The sequence below is a fragment of the Ovis aries genome, chromosome 3, assembly GCF_016772045.2.
Source record: "Ovis aries strain OAR_USU_Benz2616 breed Rambouillet chromosome 3, ARS-UI_Ramb_v3.0, whole genome shotgun sequence".
Classification (NCBI taxonomy): domain Eukaryota; kingdom Metazoa; phylum Chordata; class Mammalia; order Artiodactyla; family Bovidae; genus Ovis; species Ovis aries.
In genome coordinates this window covers 166,116,910-166,139,769 of record NC_056056.1, presented here as the reverse complement: position 1 = coordinate 166,139,769, position 22,860 = coordinate 166,116,910, and the positions used below count along the sequence as shown (strand labels likewise).

The 22,860-nt window shown below is 35.8% G+C and overlaps 1 protein-coding gene across 6 annotated transcripts in view; it reads left to right on the top strand.

Moving 5' to 3' along the window:
- Window positions 1-22,860, top strand: part of CDK17 (cyclin dependent kinase 17) — a 108,783-nt gene that overhangs the window by 74,466 nt on the left and 11,457 nt on the right. For all 6 annotated transcript variants that reach the window (XM_027967633.2, XM_042247101.1, XM_060413073.1 and 3 more), the window contains 7 exons: window positions 683-816; window positions 5,523-5,648; window positions 17,138-17,194; window positions 18,114-18,228; window positions 18,980-19,074; window positions 19,401-19,463; window positions 21,726-21,849. In XM_027967633.2, coding sequence (XP_027823434.1) covers window positions 683-816; window positions 5,523-5,648; window positions 17,138-17,194; window positions 18,114-18,228; window positions 18,980-19,074; window positions 19,401-19,463; window positions 21,726-21,849 — 714 coding nt within the window. The remainder of the gene's footprint in view (window positions 1-682; window positions 817-5,522; window positions 5,649-17,137; window positions 17,195-18,113; window positions 18,229-18,979; window positions 19,075-19,400; window positions 19,464-21,725; window positions 21,850-22,860) is intronic.

Sequence of the window (22,860 nt, the reverse complement as noted above, 5' to 3'; positions counted from 1 at the left end):
CCTATTTAAAAAAAGTCATAATTTACCTTGCATTGTAAGTGAAATGTTTTTGCCCCCAGTAGATTTTGTGGTGCTGTTTTTGTAGTTAAACAAAATGAGCACTCAGTGAATACTTTTTGTGTTTTTTTAACACTTGGGGAAGGGGAGCTACATTAGTAACTGTAAAACAGAGTTTTAAAAGACTATGCAAAAAAACCAGTTCATCTTGATTTGACCCAATGGCACATTATTAAATGGAAGGAATATTAAACTAAATAAAAGATCAGGTTTCTATTTTGGCTCTGCCTCTAAGCTCTGTGACCTTTGAAAGTCATTTAACCTTTCAAGATCTCAGTTTCTAGATCTGGAAAATAAGAGAACTGACGAAATAATCGTCAAGTGTTATTTTCAGTCTCTAATTTTATTAACTCTTGGTAATAACTTGAATGTTAGTTTTAAAAAATAACTTTTTATAATCTTAGAGCATAAGAGGATTTATTACTACTGTATTAGGACATTTGTCATAAATATGCAGTTTTTATTAACTGCACATCTGTGGTACCCAGAATGTAAAAGACCTTTTATGCTATGATTTTTGGCCGTTGGCTGTCTACATCTTACATGTAGAGATAATAAATTATGTGATTCTGTAGAATTTAATACATCTCTTCTAAGATAAATAATATTTCATTTTCTGATATAGATATTGTTCATGAAAATCTAAAAATGGGATCAGATGGCGAGAGTGACCAAGCTTCTGGGACATCATCTGATGAAGTCCAGTCACCTACGGGTGTTTGTCTTAGAAATCGTATACATAGGCGGATCTCAATAGAGGTACCTTTTTTAAAAAAAACATAAATATGCCTGTGTTTGTGTGTATAAATACATAAGAATAAATGCCTATTTGAAAATTTTCATGACAGCAATGACACCTGTAAGAAAGTTGTTTCTTTGCATTAATAAAAACTAATCTGTGAATATTTTTTCCTAATTATCTGTTATACCAAGTCACGTATGCAGTATTATACTTAAACATTCTGCAAAATACTATGTAGAGTCTTTGTAAGGGAAATTTGAATTTTCAAAAGTTTCAGAAATCCAAGACGATACATTAGGGAAAGTCGACCTTTTAGAAAATATTTTAATTAATATTTTTGAGATTCATTTAGGTACTTCAGATTTTATACATATTTTCAGATTTCAAAAAGTATACAAAAAATAAGCACCAGCTTTTTTTCCTTGGTGTATATTATGAATATGGATATCACTTCCTTTTTTGGTGTATTATACCTACTAATCTCTGTAGCACATGTAAGTTATTTCTCCATGTAAAAGAATGAAAAGCTCATTTCCTTCTCTTTGTCAATGTTGTGTATAACCTTGAGGACAGAAGTTGATTATGAATATTATTATTTCCATATATATACTATAGATTAAAAATAATTTTCTCTAGAAAATTGAGCACGTTTTGAAATAAGAGTGTTGTTATTTTCTTCAGTCCTGTTGAGGTATTGATGAATAGGGTATTTGCCCTCTTGGTTGATTGCATTTTTGCTGATAAAAGATTGCTTCTGAATCAGTTATGCAAAACAATACCAGTTTTTAAATGGTAAAATACCATCTTCAGCTCTTGAAATCAACTTGATATCCGTTCGTTATTGTTTTGTCACTCAGTCGTGTCCGACTCTGACTCCATGGACTGCAGCATGCCAAGCTTCCCTGTCCTTCACTATCTCCTGGAGCTCACTCAAACTCATGATAACTGCTCATATCACTGTATAAATTATATCACAATAGTAATAAAAATATTTATTTCTCTTCACCATATGTATGATTTTCTTTATTATAGGTTTAAAAGTTTTATTTAATACTAGGATCTATATCTGGACTTTCTTACTCATCTATTGAGCTGTATTCTCCCCCAGAGGTGACACACTAGATAAATTTTAAATGTTTTGTTCCAAGAATAATCTTACTTTGATTTGTTTAGAGTTATGTAAAATATAAAACTAACTTGGGAGAATTATTATTTTCTCATCAGTTGAGACCATGATATATTTCGATACTTAAGCCATATATTTCTCAATAAATCTGTGTATAATTTCTATACATCTCAATTTTATCTCCTGACTTGTTTATTATTAATAGCAGGGATTTATTTTTATAGGATTTATGTTTCTTGGTGTGATAATATAGGCAAGATCTCTGTTTCTCTCAGTTCACATAATTAAATGAAATAGAAATACCTTTTACTTGTTTCCACTGACATAGCAATAATAAAATATTTCAATTATCTCACTGTGTGCACACAAAGTCATGCAGTAGCCACATGATTAGTTATTCAAACCAACCCCATTTTATAGTAGACTTTGCCTATTCCTACTATATGGTATTTCCAGTAGTCATGTATGGATGTGAGAGTTGGACTGTGAAGAAGGCAGAGCACAGAAGAATTGATGCTTTTGAACTGTGGTATTGGAGAAGACTCTTGAGAGTCCCTTGGACTGCAAGGAGATCCAACCAGTCCATCCTAAAGGAAATCAGTGTTGAATTGGAAGGACTGATGCTGAAGCTGAAACTCCAATACTTTGGCCACCTGATGTGAAGAGCTGACTCATTTGAAAAGACCCTGATGCTGGGAAAGATTGAGGGCAGGAAGAGAAGGGGATGACAGAGGATGAGATGGTTGGATGGCATCACTGATTCAATGGACATGAGTTTGGGTAGACTCTGGCAGTTGGTGATAGATAGGGAGGCCTGGTGTGCTGCAATTCATGGGGTCACAAAGAGTCAGATACGATTGAGCAACTGAACTGAACTATATGGTATGCTGTTCATGGGGTTCTCTTGGCAAGAATACTGGAGTGGTTTGCCATTTCCTCCAGTAGACCTTGTTTTGCCACAACTCTTTACATAACCTCTCTGTCTTGGGTAGCCCTGCATGGCATGGCTCATAGCTTCACTGAGTTATGCAATACCTTCGCCAGGACATGTGGGTCAAGAAGCAACAGTTAAAACCGGACATGAAACAACTGACGGGTTCAGAATTGGGAAAGGAGTACAACAAGGCTGTATGTTGTCACCCTGCTTATTTAACTTATATGCAGAGTACATTATACGAAATGCCAGACTGGATAAAGCACAAGCTGAAATCAAGATTGCCAGGAGAAATACCAGCGATCTCAGATATGCAGATGATAACACCCTAATGGCAGAAAACAAGGAACTAAGTGAGGGTGAAAGAGGAGAGTGGAAAAGCTGGCTTGAAACTCAGCATTCAAAAAACTAAGATTATGACATCCAGTCCCATCAGTTCATGGCAAATAGAAGGGGAAAAAGTGGAAGCAGTGACCGATTTTATTTTCTTGGGCTCCAAAATCACTGCAGATGGTGACTGCAGCCATGAAATTAGAAGACACTTGCTTCTTGGAAGAAAAGCTATGACAAACCTAGACAGCATACTAAAAAGTGGAAACATCACTTTGCTAACAAAGGTCTGTATAGTGAAAGCTGTCGTTTTTCAGTAGTCATGTTTGAATGTGAGAGTTGGATCATAAAGAAGGCTGAGCGGTGAAGATTGATGCTTTCAAATTATGGTGCTGGAGAAGACTCTTGAGAGCCCCTTGGACTGCAAGGAGATTAAACCAGTCAATCCTAAAGGAAATCAACCCTGAATATTCACTGGAAGGGATAATGCCGAAGTTCTAGTACTTTGGCCAACTGATGTGAAGAGCTGACTTATTGGAAGAGACCCTGATGCTGGGAAAGACTGAAGGCAAGAGGAGAAGATGGATTCAGAAGATGAGATAGTTAGCATCATCAACTCAATGGACATGAATTTGAGCAACCCCTGGGTGGTAGTGGAGGACAGAGGAGCATGGCGTGCTGTAGTCAACGGGGTTGCAAAGAGTCAGACACGAATTAGTGTACCATCTCACACGCTAGTAAAGTAAGGCTCAAAATTCTCCAAGCCAGGCTTCAGCAATACGTGAACCGTGAACTCTCTGATGTTCAAGCTGGTTTTAGAAAAGGCAGAGGAACTAGAGAGCAAATTGCCAACCTCTGCTGGATCATCAAAAAAGCAAGAGAGTTCCAGAAAAACATCTGTTCTGCTTTATTGACTATGCCAAAGCCTTTGATTGTATGGAGCACAATAAACTGTGGAAAATTCTGAAAGAGATGGGAATACCAGACCACGTGACCTGCCTCTTGAGAAACCTATATGCAGGTCAGGAAGCAACAGTTAGAACTGGACATGGAACAACAGACTGGTTCCAAATAGGAAAAGGAGTACGTCAAGGCTGTATATTGTCACCCTGCTTATTTAACTTATATGCAGAGTACATCAAGAGAAACGCTGGGCTGGAAGAAGCACAAGCTGGAGTCAAGATTGCCAGGAGAAATATCAAGAACTTCAGATATGCAGGTGACACCACCCCTATGGCAGAAAGTGAAGAGGAACTAAAACGCCTTTTGATGAAAGTGAAAGAGGAGAGTGAAAAAGTTGGCTTAAAGCTCAACATTCAGAAAACGAATATCATGGTATCTGGTCCCATCACATCATGGGAAATAGATGGGAAACAGTGGAAACAGTGTCAGACTTTATTTCGGGGGGCTCCAAAATCACTGCAGATGGTGATTGCAGCCATGAAATTTAAAGACGCTGACTCCTTGGAAGGAAAGTTATGACCAACCTAGACAGCATATTAAAAAGCAGAGACATTACTTTGCCAAGAAAGGTCCATCTAGTCAAGGCTATGGTTTTTCCAGTGGTCATGTATGGATGTGAGAGTTGGACTGTGAAGAAAGCTGAGTGCTGCAAAATTGATGCTTTTGAACTGTGGTGTTGGAGATAACACTTGAGAGTCCCTTGGACTGCAAGGAGATCCAACCAGTCCATTCTGAAGGATATTGGTCCTGGGTGTTCTTTGGAAGGAATGATGCTGAAGCTGAAACTCCAGTACGTTGGTTACCTCATGCGAAGGGTTGACTCATTGGAAAAGACTCTGATGCTGGGAGGGATTGGGGGCAGGAGGAGAAGGGGACGACAGAGGATGAGATGGCTGGATGGCATCACCGACTCGATGGACGTGAGTTTGAGTGAACTCCGGGAGTTGGTGATGGACAGGGAGGCCTGGAGTGCTGCGATTCATGGAGACGCAAAGAGTCGGACATGACTGAGCAACTGAAAACTGATATGGTATAATAATGTTAAAATTAATTCCATGGTGATTTTTTCAATGTAGGCACTCAACTCAGTTGTAGAACATCATTTCTGTAAAATAAATTGCATTGTATACTTTTGCTTACAGTAAATATGTTTGCTTTCAGTATATTACATGCAGCTTCCCTAGTGGCTCAGACTGTAAAGAATCTGCTTATAATTAATATAAATACCTTTGTAATTGCGACAAACATTTTATAGTTAACTGATTGCTAAGCATTAATATATTAGAGCTTATGAATTAAAATGTCAAATGCCCTTGTTGTCTCTGTTTGTGGTTACCTATATAGATCTTCTTTTTCTTGGTTTTTAAAAGGATTTAAATAAGCGGTTATCACTGCCTGCAGATATCAGAATACCTGATGGGTATCTTGAAAAGTTGCAGATAAACAGTCCACCATTTGATCAACCCATGAGCCGAAGGTCTCGGAGAGCTTCCTTAGTAAGTTTTTAAGTCTCTTATACCTACTATATTAGATCTGGTTGTTTGATTTTCTGGTTATAAACATTTTATATTAATTTTTATATTGTTAATAGCTAAAGTATATTATCTTTTTTTCTGGATTTTGTCATTTTCCCTTAACGTTTTAAAGATGCTATATTGAATAGAATTTAGGTTTGTTTTATTTTTTGGTAAATTTTACTGATACATACTAGATGTACAAAATATGTACCAGGTATATAAGTATGTATTAATATGTACTAGATACACAGAAAAGTACATAAACCTAATTGTAGAGCTTCATGAATTTTTGTAAAGTTAGCATACGTGTGTAACTTGTATCCAGATAAATAAAAGAAAATCCCCCAAATTCCAGAAAACTCATCCTGCCACTTCATTGTTCACTTCCACCCTCCCTTCCTCAACTTTGGCATTATCTCTGCCTTCTAATGCCAGAGATTAGTTTTACCTTTATGTTTTTCATTGTTTTGATTATGTTTATAGTGTTTAATATAAAGAAAGACTTCTTTATCTTGATTTACATACATTCTTATTAATTTTAAAAATGCGTTTGATATTCTTTTCTTGATTATTCTTAAACTTTTGAACTTCATGTAATTATGAATATACAAATGCTTAAAATACATTTTATACAAATAAGATATATTACACACATATATATAAATATATATACATACAAGTTCATATGTATAGTGTAGAAAAATATCCTATTACATATAGAAGTACACCAATATGTATTCTTCTGCAGTCGACTTCTTTGGCTTGGCGTTAGTTCATTTGGGTTATTGCATGTAGTTGGGTTATTCATGTGTTCTTTTTGTTGCATGGTGTTCCATTGGTGAGTGTACTATATTTTATTCAGTCTTCTGTTGATGAACGTTTACATTTATGTTATTTTTAACTTTGGCTATTATCAAATATTGCTTGTATCACCATTCCTGATTATGTGTTTTGGTTAACATATGTAAGCATTTCTGCTGGATGCATACCTAGGAGTGGAGTTGTTGGGTAAATTGTGTGCACATGTTCAGCTTTTCTAGGTGTTGTCAAAGTTGGTTCCAAAGTGATTATACCATTTTACATCCCATTCTAGTTGCTTGCCATGATTTTTTTTTGGTACTGTTTTCTTCTTTTTCAAAGAAACTTTTAGATTTTTCTGATGAGTGTATAGTGTTATCTCATTGTGGTTCCCCTGAAGTAGGAAATGGCAACCCACTCCAGTATTCTTGCCTGGAACATCCCATGGGCAGAGAGGAATGGGCTACAGTGGGGTCGCAGAGAGTCAGATCTGACTGAGCATTCAGGCATTGTGGTTTTATTTTTCATTTTCTTGATGGCTTAAGTTGAACACCTTTCTAATGTTTATTGGCCATTCAAATATCCTCTTCTTTGAATTAATTGTTGAATTTTATTATTTCTTTACTGTTGGACTGTCTGCCTTTTTCTGATTGATTGTTGAGGAATTCTTTATACATTCTGTATAAAAGGCTCTTTTCAGTTATGTATCTTGGTCTCCTGTTGTGTAGCAGTTGACCCAGCACTGCTTTTTGAAAGAACAGCTTTCCCTGTTGCAGTGTCATCTTGACATAAATTCAGGTGATTGTGTATGTGAGGATCTCTTTTGGATGACTTCAGTTCTATGTAGAAGTGTATATAAAGTGCTATGGGACAATTAAAGAGCAAGTAAAATGTCTTTGCACATCACAGGCTTACAGAGGTGACAGTGCTTAAGTTGGCTTTAAAAAGGTGGGTAGGAATTTTGTCAAGTTGACAGTTATTAGAAGAGTGTTCTAAGCAAAGGAAACTTCATGTAGTAAAACCCAGAGAATGTGAGTATGTTGGAGAAATTATAATTGGTATGAAGTGTGGATATGGAATAATTTTAAAGAATAAGCCTTGAAAGGATAGGATAGATCTAGACCAGTGGTTCCCAACCTCTTTGGCACCAAGGAGCAATTTAGTGGAAGACCATTTTTCCATGGACAGGACTGGGGGGATGGTTCATGAGGTAATGTGAGTAATGGAGCGGTAGATGCAGCTTTGTTTGCCTGCTGCTCACCTCCTGCTGTGCAGCCGCTCACTTCCTACTGTGGGGCTGGGTTCCTCACAGGTTGGGGACCCCTGCTGTTGACTTTAAAAAGCTTCAGCTGTCAGGCCAATGAGTTTGGACTTCATCCCATGTAAAAAGAAGGACCTCAGAGACATTTATTTAAACAAGGGCTGACATAATCACATTTTTGTTTCATAACTGTTGCTTCAGGAAAAGTGTAAACAAATAGAACAAGAGAAAGACTAGAGGCAGGGAAATGAATTCATAGTTAAGGATGATGTGGTAGTCATGTGGAAATGGAAAGTAGAGCCCAGATGCTAGGGACTGTGTAAAGATAAAATACTCAGGACTCAGGAACCACTTAGTACTAAGGAGGAGGAGAAGGGGGACAACAGAGGATGAGATGGTTGGATGGCATCCCCAACTCGATGGACATGAGTCTGAGTAAGCTCCAGGAGTTGGTGATGGGCAGGAAAGCCTGGTGTGCTGCAGTCCATGGGGTCACAAAGAGTCAGACACGACTGAGTGACTGAACTGAGTACCCACTTAAACTTTGGGTCTGAAGAAGGAGCCACTGATGAGTATTGTGTCACTAACAGTTGTTTTATCTTCTTCTTATATATTGTATCGTGGAATATTTTTATCTGCCAACAACTTCCATTTTGGTTGCATTTTCTAAAGAATAAAATTACCTAATGCTGTATAATATGAGCACATTATTATTTGACATTCACCAGTATACAGTAGGGGCTTCCCTTATAGCTCAGTTGGTAAAGAATCTGCCTGCAATGCAGGAGATCCCGGTTTGATTCCTGGGTCAGGAAGATCCACTGGAAAAGGGATAGGCTACCCACTCCAGCATTCTTGGGTTTCCCTTGTGGCTTAGCTGGTAAAGAATCCACCTGCAGTGCGGGAGACCTGGGTTCAGTGCCTGGGCTGGGAAGATCCCCTAGAGAAGGGAAAGGCTACCCACTCCAGTATTCTGGCCTGGAGACGACTGAGCAACTTTCACCGTTCACTGTTCACTAGTATACAGTAAGGTTAAAGCTTGGTTTTGGTATTGGTTTATGGATCATCATAGTTTTACATCACTGCTTAAGACATTTTCATTAACATAACTTTGTCATTTAATTACCAGGTTGAAAGTGTTCTTTGGTTATCAAGTTTTACTAAAGATTGGTACTTAGGATAAATTTTAGAATTAGTAAATATTCAGTTTGGGACTAAAGGTATGGTTTAATCACCAAAGCTATCATCTAAGACTTATCTTTTTCAGTGTATATGAAATTAAGGAAAACAGTGCCCTTTAATGAATGCTGAGTGACTGGAGTTTTCACTGTGTTGAAAGTTCCTATCTTAATTCCCTTGTTTTTTTAATCTGAAATGGCTTACCGATTTCACATTAATCATTGCAGCTCTGTTTTGGTTTTCATTGGTTCATCATTCTTTTCATTGTTTATCTTTTTTTTTTTTTAACTAAAGTCATGGTTTCTTTTGAAGTATATTAGAAAATTATTCTTAATACCCTAGGTTTATATGTGAAGGGGAGGGATTTAGGGAATCCGTGGAAAGGAGATGGGAAAACGAAAATACTCTCCACATTTGTTAGAGCTTATGTTTCCATGGATGATATACTCTTAAAAACATTTTTGTTTCAAGACAAAATATAAAATTTTGTCTTTCTAAAAGGATAAACTTTTTTTTTTAACTTAAAAATTTTTATTTTGTGTTGGGGTATAGCCAGTTAACAATGTTGTGGTACTTTCAGGCGAAGAGCAAAAGGACTCAGCCATACATATACACATATCCCTTCTCTCCCAAATCCCCCTCCCATCCACCCTGGCACATAACCTTGAGAGTTCCATGTGCTTTATAATAGGTCTTTGTTGATTATCCATTTTAAATATAGCAATGTGTACATGTTTATTTTTGTACTTTCAGTTTGCAATGTATAATAAGTAGAGCAGTAAAAATAACATAAATCACTTGAGTAGGAGGTAAGAAACAAGTCTGAGTTCACTTCTGGTGAAGATACAGTAGGGCTGACTGGTTCTTCTATAGAATTATGAGCATCAAGCTCAGTTGGATCCTCAGTATCATTTGGCTACCCTATTGTATTTCTTTGGTTAATTCTTCTCTCACTCTAAGCAGATGACCTCTTCCCACTACATGAGCAAGAAGAGAGAAGCCACTAACTAGAAACCCTCTCATTTTCTGAATTACAAATGTGCAAATCTGCCTATAGCTATACTAACTCTACTCTAATAAGTTATTTTGGAGTAGTTATAGATTTACAGAAAAATTTAAAAGATCATATAGAGAGTTCTCATATACCACATACCTAGTTATGCCTATTATTAACATTTACATTACTCTAGTACATTGTCACAACTTAGGAAACCAATGTTGGTACATTACTATTAACTAAACTCCATACTTTATTCAAATTTCCCTAGTTTTTCACTAATAGCTTTTTATCCCCAGGATCCCATCTAGGACACTACATTACATTTAGACGTTCTATCTTATTTTAAAGATACTGGCTATTGGATTAGTAAAGTGTTATTTAATATTCATTTATAGTTGATAAGGAATGGAATATTCTAACTCTTAAAATGCTTAAACTAATGACCAGTGGGAAAGCCCATAGACAGGTCGTGATTTATTAGAGCATTGTTACACTTACAGTGATGGCATGCCCCATGGAAATTTCGTAAGAGTGTTAAGTGCAACTTTAGTAAACTAAGTCTATATAGGAAAGTTTGTCTCATTTTATTGAATTTTAGGTTATATGAATTCTAATATGCCTCTTCCTAAACATTAAGTTTTGGGTTTCTCATTCATGGCTTTATCAATATAGATTATACATAGCCGTTATTTCTAAGGACAGGTGAGAAAATAGGGTATCAAGTCCTGATGTCTTTCAGAAGTGATTTTATGGTGTGGAAATGAGGTTCAAAGTTCACCCACAATTTAATTTACCTATGGCATGTTATGGACAGGGGTAAGGTAATATTTTGTAAGACAAATGATCAAGTAGAATAGAGATTCTCAGTTGACCTACCCCAGTCTACCTGAGTAGACAGACATTTCTATCAATAACAGTAACTTGGTAAATCTCACAAGGCGGGAAATGAATAACTGAAAAATCAGTCTTTGCCTCCAGTGTGTTTTATTTATTTTTTTTTCCAGTGTGTTTTATGTGCATATTTACTCTTAGAATGGCATCTAATAGAGTTATTGCGCATGTCTTAGTTGTTGTCAAGTTCATTTAGAATTGCATTGCCAGCATGCAATACCTCTTTATAACTTTGGTAGAATGATTATACTCTTAAACCAAAGTAACGAAGAAATACCCTATAATAATCAATGCTACTTACAGGTTACTTGAAATTACAGGAAGGCTATTATAAATTATAACTTATTTTTATTTTATTTCACTTTCATGTGCTTACTATATAAGAACTATTTTTAAATTTTTATTGGAGGACAATTGCCTTACAATATTGGGTTGATTTCTGCCATACATCAATATGAATCAGCCAAAGGTATACATATGTCCCCTCCCTCCTCCTGAACCCTCTTCCCACCTCCCTCCCCACCCCACCCCTCTAGGTTGTCACAGAGCACTGGGTTGAGCTCCTTGTGTCACATAGCAAATTCCCAATTGCTGTCTGTTGTACATATGGTAACGGTTCTGTGAAGACCTACAAGACCTTTTAGAACTAACACCCCAAAAAGATGTCCTTTTCATTATAGGGGACTGGAATGCAAAAGTAGGAAGTTAGGAAACACCTGGGGTAACAGGCAAATTTAGCCTTGGAATACGGAATGAAGCAGGGCAAAGGCTAATAGTTTTGCCAAGAGAACGCACTGGTCATAGCAAACACCCTCTTCCAACAACACAAGAGAAGACTCTACACATGGACATTACCAGATGGTCAACACTAAAATCAGATTGATTATATTCTTTGCATCCAAAGATGGAGAAGCTCTATACAGTCAACAAAAACAAGACCGGGAGCTGACTGTGGCTCAGACCATGAACTCCTTATTGCCAAATTCAGACTTAAATTGAAGTAAGTAGGGAAAACCACTAGACCATTCAGGTATGGCCTAAATCAAATTCCTATGATTATACAGTGGAAGTGAGAAATAGATTTAAGTGACTGGATCTGATAGAGAGAGTACCTGATGAACTATGGACTAAGGTTCGTGACATTGTACAGGAGACAGGGATCAAGACCATCCCCATGGAAAAGAAAATGCAAAAAAGCAAATTGGCTGTCTGGGGAGGCTTTACAAATAGCTGTGAAAAGAAGAGAAGAGAAAAGGAAAGATACAAGCATCTGAATGCAGAGTTCCAAAGAATAGCAAGAAGAGATGAGAAAGCCTTCCTCAGCGATCAATGCAAAGAAATAGAGGAAAACAACAGAATGGGAAAGACTAGAGATCTCTTCAAGAAAATGAGAGATACCAAGGGAACATTTCATGCAAAGATGGGCTCGATAAAGGACAGAAATGGTATGGACCTAACAGAAGCAGAAGATATTAAGAAGTGGCAAGAATATACAGAAGATCTTCATGACCAAGATAATCATGATGGTGTGATCACTCACCTAGAGCCAGACATCCTGGAATGTGAAGTTAAGTGGGCCTTAGAAAACATCACTATGAACAAAGCTAGTGGAGGTGATGGAATTCCAGTGGAGCTCTTTCAAATCCTGAAAGATGATGCTGTGAAAGTGCTGCACTCAAATGCCAGCAAATTTGGAAAACTCAGCAGTGGCCACAGGACTGGAAAAGGTCAGTTTTCATTCCAATCCCAAAGAAAGGCAATGCCAAAGAATGCACAAACTACCGCACAATTGCACTCATCTCACATGCTAAGTAAAGTAATACTCAAAATTCTCCAAGCCAGGCTTCAGCAATACGTGAATCGTGAACTCTCTGATGTTCAAGCTGGTTTTAGAAAAGGCAGAGGAACCAGAGAGCAAATTGCCAATATCTGCTGGATCATCAAAAAAGCAAGAGAGTTCCAGAGAAACATCTATTTCTGCTTTATTGACTATGCCAAAGCCTTTGACTGTGTGGATCACAATAAACAGTGGAAAATTCTGAAAGAGATGGGAATACCAGACCACGTGACCTGCCTCTTGAGAAACCTATATGCAGGTCAGGAAGCAACAGTTAGAACTGGACATGGAACAACAGACTGGTTCCAAATAGGAAAAGGAGTACGTCAAGGCTGTATATTGTCACCCTGCTTATTTAACTTCTATGCAGAGTACATCATGAGAAACACTGGGCTGGAAGAAGCACAAGCTGGAATCAAGATTGCCGGGAGAAATATCAATAACCTCAGCTATGCAGATGATACCACCCTTAGGGCAGAAAGCAAAGAACTAAAGAACCTTTTGATGAAAGTGAAAGAAGAGAGTGAAAAAGTTGGCTTAAAGCTCAACATTCACAAAATTAAGATCATGGCATCTGGTCCCATCACTTCATGGGAAATAGATGGGGAAACAGTGTCAGACTTTATTTTGGGGGGCTCCAAAATCACTGCAGATGGTGATTGCAGCCATGAAATTTAAAGACGCTGACTCCTTGGAAGGAAAGTTATGACCAACCTGGATAGCATACTGAAGAGCAGAGACATTGCTTTGCCAACAAAGGTCGGTCTAGTCAAGGCTGTGGTTTTTCCAGTGGTCATGTATGGATGTGAGAGTTGGATTGTGAAGAAAGCTGAGCACCGAAGAATTGATGCTTTTGAACTGTGGTGTTGGAGAAAACACTTGAGAGTCCCTTGGACTGCAAGGCGATCCAACCAGTCCATCCTAAAGGAGATCAGCCCTGGGTGTTCTTTTGGAAGGAATGATGCTGAAGCTGAAACTGCAATACTTAGGCCACCTGATGCAAAGAGTTGGTGATGGATAGGGAGGCCTGGTGTGCTGGAATTCATGGGGTTGCAGAGTCAGACAAGACTGAGCGACTGAAATCAACTGAATGTATATGTTTCCATGCTAGTCTCCCAATTCGTCCCACCCTCTCCTTCCCCCACTGTGTCCAGAAGTCTGTTCTCTCTGTCCTGTGTTTCCATTGAAAGTGAAAGTGAAGTCGCTCAGTCATGTCCAACTCTTTGTGACCCCATGGACTGTAGCCTACCAGGATCCTCGCTCCATGGGATTTTCGAGGCAAGAGTACTAGAGTGGGTTGCCATTTCCTTCTCCAGGAGATCCTCCCGACCCAGGGATTGAACCTGGATTTCCCACATTGTAGGTGGACGCTGTACCGTCTGAGCCACCAGGGAAGTTAGGTGTCTCCATTGCTACCCTGCAAATAGGTTCATCAGTACCATCTTTCTAGATTCCAGATGCATGCATTAATATATAGTATTTGTCTCTCTCTTTCTGACTTAACAGTGAAATATTACTCAGCTATAAGAGCTATTTGAACAGGAGTTTGTTTGGTTTTCCAAAAAGCTAAGTATTAGAGCAGTGAAGTATCGAAAAAGATTATCTTCATTTGAAGCAGAATTAAGATTTTATATTGTATTAAAATGCAAAGTGTGTTGTTTCAATCATACAGCTATTATTTCTGTTTTTATTAGACTTTAAAAATATTCTAAAATAATCTAGGGTGAAAGTCAGTCCTAGATTGTGAACTTATGAGAGGAGGAATCATATCTGTCTTCTTCACTCTATCTCCAGTACCTAGCATTATGCCTGGTAAATGTTGAATAAATGAGCTTTGTCTTCTGTCCTCTGAATAATTTCCGTAGGAGAGTGTGTCAACAAGCTAGTCATTATGTCTATTGTTAATCTTGTCATGCTCAGCAGATAAAAATGCAAGCAAACTTTTCTAGAAATTCCATATAAAGATTCAGTTAAGCAGTAAATTGGATATAATTACTAAATTCTAAAGGTTGGGAATCATTAAAATGTCGTCAACCCAATTCAAAACCTGTTTAATTGGGTTGTGGCAGACAATTCCAGTATTTACCCTCTTTTTAAAAAGCGTACTTTTAATATATTTTAATGATCTCACTAAATTTCACTATTTAAAGAGTGATTCTTTTTAATGTTAATATTTCATGAATGTTAATATAGATGCTATGCTATATAGTTAATATATCTCTTATATTAACTATAAGACTATTATCTCTTATAGTTTATTCCTTGTATACTTTATATGATACGATAATCTCTACATCAGTACTGTGTTTACAGTCTTGAATTTGTAGTTCATTTATCTACTCTTTAAAAAAAAAAACTTTAGCATTTTTGTGAAAGCCACCGTTAGAGAAAAGTGTACATGATCTTATAAGGACATTCTAGTATTTATTCACTTAAGATTAAAAAAGGGAATAAGAAAATTTCCCAACTCCTAATAAGAGAAATTTCCCAGGGAATTCCCTGGTGGTCCAGTGGTTTAGGACAATGTACTTTTGCTGTTGCAGGCGTGGTTCAGTCCCTTGTTGGGGAGCTAAGTTTCCACAAGACGTGGTGTGGCAAAAAAAAAAAAAAAGGTTCCTTGCTTGTAGTTATATTTTTCTATGGACTTCTCACTGTTACAGGTGATGACATTTTAATTATATCTTGGGGGGGGGGGCATTGATTATGTTGTTCAGACTAGTTTCCATTTTTTCTTGCTGTTCTTTTTCCTTCATAAAAAATCAGGTGAGATTTGAAATTCATGTCAAAATAGTTCCATGTTTGTGAATTTAATCATCTGAATTCTAGAAAATAGGTATAAGAAAATAAACACTGTAACATAGTTTGTGTGACCTTGGCAGTTAGCCTTTTTAAAGTGTTTATGTGAGATCTTTTAAGTGTTATGTGAGATCGTATGTAAATAGACTATAGAAAAACCACAAAATCAAAAGATGATTCAGAATCAGGTCCTCGTGTATCAAATGGTGGTCTCTTTGCCACATTTCCCATATTAAAATTAAAAAACTCCTATTTGTATTTGGAAAGTGTTGTCTATTGTAGTTTTATTATCCTGTATAATTATTGACAATAGAGAATAAGGACTTAATATCTGTCAGTCATATATAAAATAGTGTGTGGGTGTATGGATCATGATGGGTTCCAAAAATCTCACTTATTTAATTTTTTTTTGAAAATACCATATATAGGAAAAAGTCCTTAAAAATACACAGAGAGAAGCAATTTTTCAGTCCTTCAGTGATACCACCAGTACCACCTGTGACCACAGTTTTTATTAGTTTACCAAAATTGAATGAGTACCATTGAATATGCAGTTTTCCTCATGGCTTTTAAAGTGATATATATGTCTTGTAACAAAGTTCCTTGTACAACAGTTCCTTTGAGAGGCCCCTGATACTTTTGACTGTCAGTTTTGGGCAGTTTACCTTTTTTGTTTCAAGTGGTGAGTGATGTTAAGTCAAATTGTCAAGTATAATTTTTATTTTGTTCAACACCTCCAGAAAAAGTATATCTGAACCTCCAGAATTTGACATAGAATTTAATAATCCAGCATATACTTTTCAGAGTTATATCTAAAAGAACATTATTCCTTTCATTGGCTACTTAAGGGCATTAGTGTCACTCTGATAAGTGAAGTTTTAGATTACTGTTCCCCTTTCCACTATCTACAAAGGGGATACTAGAAAGGAATTTAAGAAAATTCTTATTCTCTTCTTTTTAACTTTTGCCCCCTATCTCTGCTCTCTCAGTCTCTAAATTTTTATTGTTTTGTTTTTTACCCTAAATCTTTTGTGTTAGGTGGTTTTTTTAAAATTACTTTTTAAATACTGGGTTTCCATTGCATATTTGAGTATTCCATCTACCTCATTTATCGACTCCGTACAAAATAGTCAAGCTCAAGGTTTAAAAGCAGTGCTTTTCAGAACTCACTTTTAAAGCCTTTTGTGGGGGATGGAGGAGACTGATTGAGACTTATATTACTTCTTCTGTGTCAGCCATTTCCTGACTTATCATAGAGTATGACATGTAGTTAGCTGTCTTACTATATTTCGATGGGAAAAGTGTTTTGTTTGCAGGCCTTCCTAGGGAAAACATAAGATTGATGAAGAAAAATATGTAGGAAAATTGTTTATTTTGTGATTTTGTTAAATCATGTAGGTACCTTTTATAAAATCCTTTTATATCCTAAAATGCCTGTGATATCTTAAAATTTCAGTCTTAAGGTAGAACAGAAATTTTTCAAAGCAGAATGTTAATCGATTTGTAAAAAAGATGAGTTGACAGTTTTAATAGTGAACTTTGTTTTTGAGCCTTTAAATGTCCCAGTTTTTAAATTTGACAGATGTTCAACTATTTAATCAGATTTGTCTGTTCCAAAACATTCCCAGAGCAGGAGAGTTTCAGATATTGAGGCAGAGAAGAATTGAAATTTTAAGAATACTAAATTTATAATTGTTTGCTTTCAGTCAGAAATTGGGTTTGGAAAAATGGAAACCTACATCAAATTGGAAAAGCTTGGAGAGGTAAGTTAACATATTTTTCTTATTCATCACCTAAAAGATTGTATCTTGTCCTATAAAGGCAATAGAATGTTAGAAGGAAATACCCTTCAATTCTTGAAATTATTCCATCAGTGTGAGAAGAAATGAATTTTTAAAATAGCATTGTAACCTTTTGTTGATGCACAAAATATTGTGCTTTTTTTGGTAACAAAATAGGCATCTATCTTTTAGTTTGCTCCTTGGTACTCTGTGACTATGCTGTCATATGGGAAATTCCATGTGTTTAAACTTGTGAAAAATAAAAATACTATCTGTAAAGCTAAAGACATATCTTAAAGGTTAAGGAAATTCTTGGCTCATTTTCTTGAAATGAAATTCAAGGTTTTCTTGAACTTGCTACTAGTACTAGTTTTGAAATGGTCTGCTTCCCAGAGTGATAAAGTGCAAAGAAAATAATAGAATTAGTTAATAGGGAAGCCTTAAGGGAGTTTGAGAACTGTCTTCGCAACGATAGAAGATATCTGTAGAATACATTTGGTTTTTAAAGGAGAGCTCTAGCATTCAAAGATTCTGAAAATGGGTAAAATTTTAATCATATGTTAGTTACAGTTTCAGTTTTCACCTTAAGTTTTCTTGCTTAATTTCCTCAATCTTCACATACCATTGTAGTTATAGTTAATACAATACTTTTAAATTAAATATTCTTCTTATGTTTTTACTTTTGAAGTACTCTGAAGGGTTGTAAGAGTAGGGAAGCTGTGCACAGGGAACTGAAAGTCCTCTTAGCTGTAGGAAAACCAAGACTAGTCATGGTGGAGTTTTCTCTGCAAGATGGAATTTAACACATGGTTAGAAATTAGAAATTTAGTTAGGGCTCTTTCTTGTATTGATGATATAGACTCATGCTACTTTCATGTATCTTTCAAAATATATTTTGTAGGGTACATATGCAACAGTATATAAAGGAAGAAGTAAATTGACAGAGAATTTGGTGGCCTTGAAAGAGATCCGGTTGGAACATGAAGAAGGTGCACCCTGCACAGCAATAAGAGAAGGTATAATTAGTACTTTCTGCGAGCAGAATGCTTTATGAAATTTATATAGAACATTTTAAAACCAAAGCCATGTAATAAGAGTTCATTTTTTGTAAGTACAAAGAGCTCAGGTATAGAAATAATACATGACTGGAAAATAATATGCCATCACAAATAATGGCATCTCGTTGAGGAAAAAGAATACAACAAAATGAGGCCCTGGGGGTAGAAGCAATATCTAAAGCTAAAATATTTAACAAAATGGGATTAGATATATTATCATACAGCTTATGATGAAATACTAGGAAGTCATAAGATTACTGTCATAGACAAATACTTGGCATTGGGAAATGTTACATATTGGTGCATGGGGGAAGAGCTGGCCATAAATAGTGTATACAGAATGCAAATATATTTTTATAATGGTACCATTTTTTTAAAGGATTATCCAGAAAATGGTTTGAGGCAACTGATAAGCCAGTTTGGAAGAAGAAAACATATCTTGGGACAGTCTCAATAAGTTAATATTTGAGTGGAAAAAAGGATGTTATGGATAGTATTAATGTAGTATAGGGAATAATTTAGAAGTATTAAAAATATCAAACCCAGTACCATAAAAGAAAAGAAAAAATTCTTCTAAAATTTCTACTACAGATCCCTTTGGATTGTTTTAAGAGACTCCTAAATTCAGGCATTCGTATGTTAAACTTAGGGTTCTTTAAAAGACTGGCTACCACAGACTAAATAATTGGCTTTCCTTCCTGTTTTGCAGTTTCACTATTAAAGGATCTAAAGCATGCAAATATAGTAACCTTACATGACATTGTTCATACAGACAAGTCTTTGACTCTGGTCTTTGAGTATCTGGTAAGCATTTCATAAAACTTCAGTATTTAATTTTGCTATAATAAAACATACAGATTGGATTTTTTAACAGCCCCAGGGACATTCTTGTTATTAGCATTTAATTATGTGTGGTACATTCAGGATCTTTCTTCAAAAAACAACTAATTTTTTAAAAAAACAATATTTAATACCTGTGTATAACTGAATCACTTTTCTGTATACCAGAAACTAACACAACATTGAAAAGCAACAATACTTCAGTTTTAAAAAGCAAACTTATTTTTAAAAACTAAGTAAATGTCATGCCTTCTCAAAACTATGTATCACATAGTGCTCTGTTTTTTCAGGATAAAGATCTAAAACAGTACATGGATGACTGTGGAAACATCATGAGTATGCACAATGTAAAGGTAAGCTTACTGTGTCGTGTAAAATTGTGTTTAGAGACGAACACTTAGGCGGAGACAAACTGCACTGCATTACATAATGAAATACGCCAGTCTCATAACTGTTCTGCTTCGGAATTTTTTGTTATGCATTTTAGATAAGCTGAGGTTGTCTGAACACATTTACTCAGAACTTCTGTTTGCTATACTGTAGTATTTCCTAGAATCAGACCTTTTTTGTAGAACTACTTCATTTTAAAATTTTTAATAAGTACTTCGGAGGAATTTGAGGTTTTTGAATAGGAGCCACCTGTTCTCCTTGCTTGGCCCTTCAATAAACTTTTAACCTTTTTCTGCTTCAGAACAGAAAAGTCTTCTGACATTTCCTTTCACAGTATTATTGGTTCTCTTGGATATATATAGAATACATTTACAGGTATATTCTGCTTAGAAAGATAACAACAAGCCTGTTTTATCAGAATCCAAATGTTTAAGGTAAATGAAAATGATACAGTGCATTTTGCAAAGGGCCTCCTTTAAATGGCAAAGTCCTCATGTTTACAATGGTATTTAATTATAAAGCAACTTTTGAAGGTGCTAATCTAATGAGTAAGGTCAGGAAGCTACATAGGTATTATGAATACTAGGCTGGAAATACCATTGTGCACTATTAAGAGGGAAAGTAAGATAATTATGTTTTCTTACCTGAAAAATATGTGAAGATGCAAGTAATGATAGAAAAGTTTGACATAAACTTTGTGCCGGATAAAGCCCAAAAGTAAAAGGAAGATCAAGTAAAAACCCTTGATACAGTTGTGTTCTTATAGCAGGTTTCTTTGACTGGATTTACTCCAAATTTAGCAAAGATCTGTTTATTCAAACTCACTCAATGGTTCATGAGACTGTTCTGGAAATAGGCTGTCCCAGCTGTGGTTTTGCGACAGTTCCAGTTCTATAGATGCTAACTTTTAAACTTAAGATACTTTTTTAAATAGTTAAGTTTATTATAAAGGAGAACCAGTTTCTTTTACTATAAAATAGTTCAAAATATATGGATTGCTAGGAATTTTAGAATAGGGCGTTAAGTTTTAAGTCTCTTTTCCATATAGTTTCTGTGAGAATTGTTCTCATCATATTTTATGTTTTATTTAGCAAGGTATTGTGAATCTCATTTGTGTTTACTTCTGCTTATGGCTTTTATGTTGTTTTTCCTGCAGTCATATTATCAGTAATTTGGAAATAAAGTTGTCCTTAATTATCATAATTTGACTAAGATTTGAGAAGTTTATTTGTCGTAAGCCAGGTCTACATGCCTGAATTAAGTTGAAAAGTATTTTATTCTCTGTTAAACATAAAAAGTAATGAGAATATTTGGAAGTAATAATTTAAGAGTTTTCAAAATACAAATACGTAGAGTATAGAAGCTCTGCTAATTACAATTTCTTCTGGCCCACTGTTCACCTGCTGCCTTGGCTTATTCTCGAAGTTCTAATGCTATTTTTCACCTTCCAAGAAAACCAAGGGTACACTCCTAAATGTTCTGGACTTGAGGCTCTTTTTTGTTAACCACAAAGAATCAAATACCTTCTGTGTTTCATATTCTCTTTTCCACCAAAATCCACAACAAAAAAGTCTACCATTAGCCTTATAGGAATTGCTTTTTTCCAAGAGTCATTCAGAGCTCCACAGTGCTTAATCCCTTTTCTGAATCATAGCAGGTTTTGAAGGCTGAGTGGGAGGTGCTGAAAGTAAAGTACCCAGGAGGTGGGTGATAGAAGCTGGGTTAGGTTATTTTAGGTTATTTTTATAGCACGTAATTTGCCAGAGCTGTGCAGCACTGATCTCTTTGACACTTGAAAATGTTCATAAAACCACCAACCCCAGTGCCTTATATTAAAGGCTTTGTCCCACATCAGTTTTTTTTTTTTTTTTTTTCAGGGGGTGGAGGGTTGGGTAATGGTAGAAGATTGTTTTGTGAGAATTTCATAAATAAACTGTAAACCTAATTAGTAGACCTGTAAGTTTATGAGGCACATTTATTTAAAATCATTTTCAGTAACAAGTGAACTATTACTACTAAGATAAAGTTTCATTCGTTCACACTAAAAAAATAGATGTTTCAAATAGAATAATGAATTGTAAAATTTAGATAAGTATGTAAGGAAAAGGAGATGGTTCCTTTTTTCCTTTGACTGTTCTAGGCCAGTTGCTTTTCTGTTTACCATAACTTACACCAAAGTATGTCTTGTTATCTGTAAGACTAATTTCTGTGTTTTGTTTCCATAGCTGTTTTTATACCAGATTCTACGTGGTTTGGCATATTGCCACAGAAGAAAGGTGTTACACCGAGATTTAAAACCACAGAACCTCCTCATTAATGAAAAAGGAGAATTAAAGCTAGCAGATTTTGGTACGGAATGTATGAGATATTTATAGATAGTTCCAGGTGGTTAAGTTTAAAAGAAAAAACAAGTATTGACACTGTATGATTGCTTTTATGTGAGTTTGGAAGTTTTTGGAAGATATTTGAAAATTTTGGTGGTCAGTTATGTTAGTGAATGCTAACCATCACAGGTTCTCAGAAGTGGTCCATAGTCCCCTAAGTGTGCTGAGACCCTTTCAGGGGATCTCCAAAGGTATAAAGTTGTTGTTGATCTAGATGAAAACTCTACTTTTCCTGTAATCAGGGAAGTATTCATATAAATAGACATTTTCATTAATAATAGAAAATGGCTTATATAATAATACCATGTCACATTTAGTTAATTTGGTTTGGATGAAATTATTGTCTATTGCATTTTATGTTAGTATTGCAAATCTAATTGTGAACTGAACCAGAAGCCTGTTTGAGCAAGTACCATAGTTTAGAATTCTCTCAGGAGGAGAAGAAAAAGGTACTGAGGAAACTATAGCTGCAGTTGCTTTGATGTTGTATGTGTAGGAATAGCAAATGTGAAGCCTGTCCTTTTCCCCTTATAACCCAGTATGATATCAGGAAGAGGAATCTGAAAGTTGCTAGTTATCAAAAAATTTTGAATTTATTTTACCAAGTTGGGATGGTCGAATAAAATCTGTAATTAAATAAAATAGTGTCAACGTTATTTCAGTTACATCCTTTAGCCCTTAAACTAAATGAAAATACTATGAATACTGTCTGATTTTTTTTAAAAATTCTGGTTTCACTTGGGTTTAACAGTTAAAATATCCTTCTATGACATTTTTCTTACTTAGGATTTTAATCAGATATAATAGTTACAGCAGAAATCACAACCTGTGAATGAATTATTCCCTGTTTGAAATAAAGTATTCAGTTCAGTCGCTCAGTCGTGTCCAACTCTTTGCGACCCCATGAATCGCAGCACGCCAGGCCTCCCTGTCCATCACCATCTCCTTGGGTTCACTCAGACTCACGTCCATCGAG